The following is a 7,608-nucleotide window of genomic DNA, read 5'->3' on the forward strand; positions in this document are numbered from 1 at the left end:
TAAAATGCAGGATGAATTCCCCATGAAATGCAGGAATTCCCTATGAAGTGCAGTAGAAATTCCCTATAAAACTCGGGAGGAATTCCCTATAAAACCCAGGAGTAATTCCCCATAAAATGCAGGAGGAATTTCCTATAAATGCAGGTAGAATTCCCTATAAATCCCAGTAGAAATTCCATATAAATCCCAGGAGGAATTCCCTATAAAACCCAGTAGAAATTCCCTATAAAATGCAGGAAGAATTATCTATAAAATCCAGTAGAAATTCCCTATAAAGTCCAGTAGAAATTCCCTATAAAACTCGGGAAGAATTCCCTATAAATCCCAGGAGGAATTCCCTATAAAACCCAGTAGAAATTCCCTATAAAATGCAGGAAGAATTATCTATAAAATCCAGTAGAAATTCCCTATAAAGTCCAGTAGAAATTCCCTATAAAACTCGGGAAGAATTCCCTATAAATCCCAGGAGGAATTCCCTATAAAACCCAGGAGGAATTCCCCATAAAACCCAGGAGGAATTCCTTGTAAATGCAGGAATTCCCTATAAATTCCGGGAGGAATTCCCTGTAAATCCCAGGAGGAATTCACTGTAAATTCCAGGAGGAATTCCCTACAAAATCCAGGAGGAATTCCCTATAAAACGCAGGAGGAATTCCCCATAAAATGCAGGAGGAATTCCTTTTAAATGCAGGATAAATTCTCTACAAAACCCAGGAGGAATTCCCTATAAAACGCAGGTGAAATTCCCTATAAATGCAGAAGGAATTCCCTATAAATGCAGGACAAATTCTCTACAAAACCCAGGAGGAATTCCCTGTAAATGCAGGAATTCCCTATAAATCCCAGGAGGAATTCACTGTAAATTCCAGGAGGAATTCCCTATAAAATGCAGGAGGAATTCCCCATAAAATGCAGGAGGAATTCTGTATAAAATCCAGGAATTCCCCATAAATCCAGAAGAAATTCCCTATATAACCCAGGAGGAATTCCCCTGAAGGCAGGAGCAGTCCGTACCGCTCTCGGCCAGGGCGGCCGCCACCTCGTTGAGGGTGGAGTAGATGTTGCAGGCGGCCCAGCGGCACTGAGCCCCCAGCGCTCCCAGCGTCTCCATCAGCACCTGCACGCAAACACACGGGAATCAGCAAAATCGGGGTTCGTCTGCAAAAACACCGCGGGAATCAGCAAAATCGGGGTTCGTCTGCAAAAACACCATGGGAATCAGTAACATCGGGGTTTGTCTGCAAAAACACCATGGGAATCAGTAACATTGGGTTTATCTGCAAAAACACCGCGGAAATCAGCAAAATCGGGTTTATCTGCAAAAACACCAGTGGGAATGCCCCGTTTGGGGTCAGTTTAGGGGATGAGCAGTAGGAATCCCCCGTTTAGGGTCAGTTTAGGGGATGAGCAGTGGGAATCCCCCGTTTAGGGTCAGTTTAGGGGGTCAGCAGTGGGAATCCCCCGTTTAGGGTCAGTTTAGGGGGTCAGCAGTGGCAATGCCCTGTGTGGGTTTGGGGCTCTCACCGCCGTCTGTGCTGTGATGTGAGTGCAGCCCACGATCTTGGCCCCAGCCAGGGGCTTCTCCCCCTGAGCTCTCTTCCTCAGAGCCATCAGCGCCGGCATCTCTGCGGGGGAAATGGGAAAAGGAAAACGGGGATGGGATGGGAACAGCTCAGGAGGAACAGCCACCCCTGCCCGCTGTTCCCATAAACTCACACAGCTTCCAAACAGCCAAAGCCTCCACAGCAAATACATCAAAACCCCCAAATCCCAAATACATCAAGATCCCCAAATCCCAAATACATCAAAATCCCCAAATCCCAAATGCATCAAAATCCCCAAATCCCTCTGGAGTTTTCCCTGTTACGTTCAAATTTTTGCCTCCAGGTGAGGCTGCAGGAAAATCTGCTTTGGGCTCAGGATTTGGGATTTGCTGCTCCATCTCTCCAACATCCAACACCTAAACCCTGCCTGGTCTTTGCTTTTTTTTATGTTTTGGAGGTAAACAAGCTAAACCAAAATTGTGATGTTTATGGGATGGATTTCATCTTTTCTACTGATTCAAAAGAACGAGTTTGGTTGCAGGGTACTCCTAACCCTTTTCCATCCCCAAAATCCCAAAGAGGCTTCCCCATCCCAACAGGAATGGGGTCAAGAACACCTGCCTGGTGCTCCCATGAATTTACATGGCTCTGGCAGCTTCAAAACAGCCAAAGCCTCGAGAGAAAACCCCAAATCCATCAAAACGACCCCAAATGCCTCTCGATTTTTCCCTATTTTATTCAAATTTTTGCCTACCAGCTGAGGCTGCAGGAAAATCAGCTTTGGGCTGAGGATTTGGGATTTGCTGATTTGCTCCACCTCTCCAATATCCAAACCCTGCCTGGTCTTTGCTTTTTTTTTTTTTTTTTTTTGAGGTAATCAAGCTAAACAAAACTGTGATGTTTATGGGATAGATTTAATATTTTCTACTGATTTAACAAAATAACTTTGACCATAGAATGGTCTTTTAATGGTTGGAACTACACAGCAAAACCGTATAACTCCTTTCCGATCCCATAAAACCCCACAGAAGCTTTCCCAATGCCCAAAACCCCACAGAAGCTTTCCCAATGATCAAAACGACACAGAAGCTTTCCCATTCCCCCAAAACCCCATAGGAGCTTTCCTAACTCCCAAAACCCCACAGAAGTTTTCCCAATGCCCAAAACCCCACAGAAGCTTTCCCACCCCCCAAAACCCCACAGAAGCTCTCACAACCCCCAAAATCCCAGAGAAACTTTCCCAACCTACAAAATTCCACAGAAGCTTTCCCAATGCCCAAAATCCCTCGGAAGCTTTCCCAACCCCCAAAACCCCACAGAAGCTTTCCCATCCCCCAAAATCCCACAGAAGCTTTCCCATCCCCCAAAACCCCACAGAAGCTTCCCCAACCCCCCAAACCCCACAGAAGCTTTCCCATTCCCCCAAAATCCCATAGGGGCTTTCCCAACTCCCCAAATCCCATAGAGGCTTTCCCATCCCCTAAAACCCCACAGAAGCCTTCCCATCCCCCAAAATCCCACAGAAGCTTTCCCATCCCCCAAAACCTCTTAGAAGCTTTCCCAACACCCAAAATCCCAGAAAAACTTTCCCAACCCACAAAATCCCACAGAAGCTTTCCCAATGCCCCAAACCCCACAGAAGCTTTCCCAATGCCCCAAACCCCACAGGAGCTTTCCCATCCCAGCAATGTGGGGGCAGGAGGAGCCCCGAGGAGCAGAGGAGGGAGCCCTTACCCTGCTCGGCGATCTCGATCTCGCGGCGCCCGAACTCGGCCTGTTTGATGTTCTTGACGCAGAAGTCGCTGCTGCCCTTGGAGTTCTTCTGCTGCTTGTCCCTTGGCGAGGTCTCGTCGTCGGAGCTGTCCGTGTAGGAGGCAGCTGCAGGGAGCAGGGCAGGTCAGGAACGGGGTGAAACATTCCCGAAATCCCCAGCACCCACAGGGAAGGGGGTGGGTGGCCCACCGAGGGTGTCCATGGATCCCAGCTCCTTCCATCCCAGCTGGGATCTCTCCTTCTCCTCACAAGCTGGATTTACCTGGGATGAATTCTTAATTCTCATCGACCTCTACTTCAACACCACAGCAGAGGTGATGGCATTGAGCACTGATTCCTGGTTCCCACATGGGCTCATCTCCATGGCCTTCTACCACCTCTCTTTCCAAACACTCTCCCACCTGTCTTCCCCAAAGTTCTCTCATCTCTCTTCCCGAAAGTTTTCCCACTTTTCTTCCCCTAAGCTCTCCCACCTCTCTTCCCCAAAGTTCTCCCACCTCTCTTGCCCCAAATGTCCTCCCAACTCTTCTCGCAAAAGTTCTCCCACCTCTCTTTCCAACGTTCTCCCACCTCTCTTCTCCAAAATTCTCCCACCTCTCTTTCCCAAGGTTCTCCCACCCTCTTCCCAAAGTTCTCCCACTCTCTTCCCAAAGTTCTCCCACCTCTCTTCTCCAAAATTCTCCCACCTCTCTTCCCCAAGGTTCTCCCACTTCTCTTCCCAAAGTTCTCCCACCTCCCCTACCCAAAGTTCTCCCACCTCTCTTCCCAAGGTTCTCCCACCTCCCTTCCCACAAGTTCTTCCACCTCTCTTACCCCAGAAGTTCTCCTACCTCTCTTCCCAAAAGTCCTCCCACCTCTCTTGCCAAGGTTCTCCCACCTCTCTTCCCAAGGTTCTCCCACCTCTCTTCCCAAGGTTTTCTCACCTCTCTTCCCCAAAGTTCTCCCACCTTTCTTTCCAAGGTTTTCTCCCACTTCTCTTCCCAAAAGTTCTCCCACCTCTCTTCCCAAAAGTTCTCCCACCTCTCTTCCCCCAGAAGTTCTCCCACCTCTCTTTCCAAGGTTCTCCCAGCTCTCTTCCCAAAAGTTTTCCTACTTTTCTTCCCAAACATTCTCCCACTTCTCTTCCTGAAATTCAGGCCTCCACAGCTCCAAGACATCCCACAAAACCTGCTGAGGTTTAGAGCACTCCTAAGCCCAGTAGGAATTGTCATTTCAGACCCTATTGGGGCACTTCCAAACCAGCAGGAAATGTAATTTCAGGCCCATTTAATCCCAAACAGTCAGGTGAGTTGATGATTATCCCGTCACTGTGCGATTCCCAATCCTTGGGTTTGCTCCATTTTGGTGTTCCCTCACAGTGGCGATGAGCTGCTGCTGACTGGGAGGCTCGTGTGGGATGGTTGGAAGGAACTTCTCCACTGGGAGGATAATCCATGAGCCTGGTGTGGATTGTGCAGGGAGCTGCTGGCCCCCCATCCTCAGGGGATTTTGGGGATTGTTTGGAAAGCCGGGGATCACCGGATCCTGTCCTGAGCCCCACGGGATGGGATTGAGGCTCTGCCTTAAGAGAGGGTGTGGATGTGCTGAATTCACTCCAGGAATTGTCTTCCTTCCTAGTCCGTGTGCTCCAAACCTCTGATTATGGAATTAGACCAATGGAAGAGCCCTCCATGGAGTTAGAAATTCCCTTTTCTGTTGGATTCCTAAAATCCCGTGTACTTGAATAAAATCACATCCATTTCTGATTGGAGTCACAATGGATCACCCACCACTCTGGATCAGCTGAAGGAATCCTTTGTGCCACATCTTCTGGATTTTGGATTTTGGATTGTGCCACATTTTCGGATTCTCTGGAATCCTTCCCGGCTGTGGGAAACCAAACCTCTCCTTCCATCTTCCAGGACTGGCACCAGCAGCCAGAGAAATGCAATGAGCTCCAAATCCCAGCTCCTCTTTCCTCTCCACGTGACCCTTCCAGGACCCAGCTGGCCATTCCCTCATTCCTCACAGAATTGCTCTGCTCCAAGTCCTTCCTCTCCAGGTGACACTTCCAGGACCCAACTCATCCACACAGCCATTCCCTCATTCCTCACAGAATTGCTCTGCTCCAAGTCCTTCCTCTCCAGGTGACCCTTCCAGGACCCAGCTGGCCATTCCCTCATTCCTCATGGAATTGTTCTTCCTCTCCAGCTCCTGTGGTGCTTGTAAACTGAACCTGGAGCCTGGCATCCAATGATTTTGGGTCCACCCCAGAGGAATTCCGTGGTGGAACAGCTCCATCCATGATGGCCCTGGTGGAGCTGGCTGGTATTTTGGATCGCTGGGAATGATGGACACTCCTCCTTCCACATCCCCACAGGCCTCTGGAACCCACGGGAGCTGCTCCAGCCAATGTCAAGATTCCCAGTTTCCACCCCAAACCTGCACTGGGGGAATGGGGCAGCAGGAAGGGGGGAGGTTCTCACAGTGCTGATCCCAGCAGCATTCCCAAAGAGCCACAGCATTCCAGTGTCATCCAGGCCTTGAGTGGGGATGCATTCCAACAGCCCCTTCAATCATTCAGAGTAAATCCAACAATCTTCTGCCCTGATCGGCTCCAGTGACATTTCCACACCAAAAACCCCAAAAAAGTTGTTAAAGTGGCCATGGGGTTGTGTTTCCTGCAGGACCCGACAAGCTCCACACTTTCCCTCCTGGCTCGTGGGAAGGGTTTCGGGATTCTAAGAAAAAGGCTCAGCCTGGGCACCGTGGGTGTGCCAGGCTCCCCCCGAGCTGCCCAGCTCCCGATCCCAGGGCATTAGGAGGGAATTAGGCATTGCTGGAATTTCTCCCCATCCTTGCTGAGTGTTGAGTCCCACCCTGCCAACAAACCCCTGAGGACAGTGGGGCTCCAGCTCTGCAGCTCTGCTCCCAATCCCACAGCAGATCCTGAGGGACCAGGAGCCCGGATTAACCACAAAGAGCACCTTGTACAAACCAAACTCTATGTCAAGGGCTCCAGGAGGAAGGATTTATTAGTTGGAGGAGGATTAGTTCCTTGAAGAGAGTTAATAGGTGTGGAGGTTGATTTCAAACCAGGCAGTTTTGGTTCTGGGGGTTAAAAGTAATTTTTTTGAACAAAAAAAATCCTGCCTGGAGTTGCCAGATTTTCACAGGCAGGAGGTTTTATACTATTAAATAAATCTAAAATATAGAAGTGTACATATAATTACAGTAATTAAATGAATGCTGATAGTTAATATAACAGCAAACCAAATCTCTAAAAGTCAATTTTGCCTTTGCTTTGCTGTAAAATGAAAAAGAAGGACTGAAAGGAAAGGATTCCAGTCATTAACTGACGGGACAGTCTCCTAAAGATATTCTCCAAAGTTGATGAATGAAAACTTCCTCCCTGGGCTTGGCATTCTGTGAGCTATAGAAAACTGAAACATCAACTGGATTATTTGTGTTACATGTTTGTATCTCTGTCCAGAGAGACTGAGGATTCCACATCCCCGGAGGTGTCCTTCTCCTTGGAGAAGGCCTGGAGCACCTGGGACAGTGGGAGGTGTCCCTGCCATGGCAGCGGTGGCACTGGGTGGACTTTGAGGTCCCTTCCCACCCAAACCATTCCAGGATTCCATGATTTCCATTATCCATGTATTACTCGCAGATTACTGGGCTCCAGGATCCATGCGGGTCCCTCCCAACTCAGGGTATTCCACAATTCCATGGTTTCCAGAGAATGACATAAAAGCAGCAGGTCTCAGGTGACTTCCATCCATGTCTGCCCCAGCAAAGCCCAGGTCAGAGCCTAAACTCAGCCAAGTCTGGCTCTGCTGATATTTGAGGTGAGGCTCCACTCACGGCTGCCTGAGCTGGCATCACAAAGGGCAAAAAAGGGGCAGCCTGAGCCTCTTACAGACCCCAAATAAGGACAAAACTGGTTTATTCTCTGTAACACCTTCCAAAAATATGAAACAGCACCAAGATGAAGTCAGCAGCCTGGAATTCCAGATATTCCTGTCCTAATCCCACCCTCAGAATGTGCCTGTGGTGGGTAACACACAATGTTGAGCACTTGGGTCACCCAGGCTGGGCTGACCTAAAAAAATCCATTTATCCATCCATCCATCCATCCATCCATCCATCCATCCATCCATCCATCCATCCATCATCCATCCATCATCCATCCATCCATCCATCCATCCATCCATCCATCCATCCATCCATCATCCATCCATCCATCCATCCATCCATCCATCCATCCATCCATCCATCCATCAACCATCCATCACCCACCCCTCCACCC

The 7,608-nt window shown here is 49.1% G+C and overlaps 1 protein-coding gene across 1 annotated transcript in view; it reads right to left on the minus strand.

Annotated features, from left to right (window-relative positions):
• Window positions 1-7,608, minus strand: part of AHCYL2 (adenosylhomocysteinase like 2) — a 26,978-nt gene that overhangs the window by 17,663 nt on the left and 1,707 nt on the right. Inside the window, exons 2-4 of the mRNA XM_031061907.1 lie at window positions 3,279-3,422; window positions 1,525-1,625; window positions 1,015-1,117 (exon numbers count right to left, since the gene is read on the minus strand). Of these exons, the coding sequence (XP_030917767.1) occupies window positions 1,015-1,117; window positions 1,525-1,623 (202 nt within the window). The 5' untranslated portion in view covers window positions 1,624-1,625; window positions 3,279-3,422. The remainder of the gene's footprint in view (window positions 1-1,014; window positions 1,118-1,524; window positions 1,626-3,278; window positions 3,423-7,608) is intronic.

The sequence above is a fragment of the Geospiza fortis genome, unplaced genomic scaffold, assembly GCF_000277835.1.
Source record: "Geospiza fortis unplaced genomic scaffold, GeoFor_1.0 scaffold61, whole genome shotgun sequence".
In the NCBI taxonomy this organism is placed as follows: Eukaryota; Metazoa; Chordata; class Aves; order Passeriformes; family Thraupidae; genus Geospiza; species Geospiza fortis.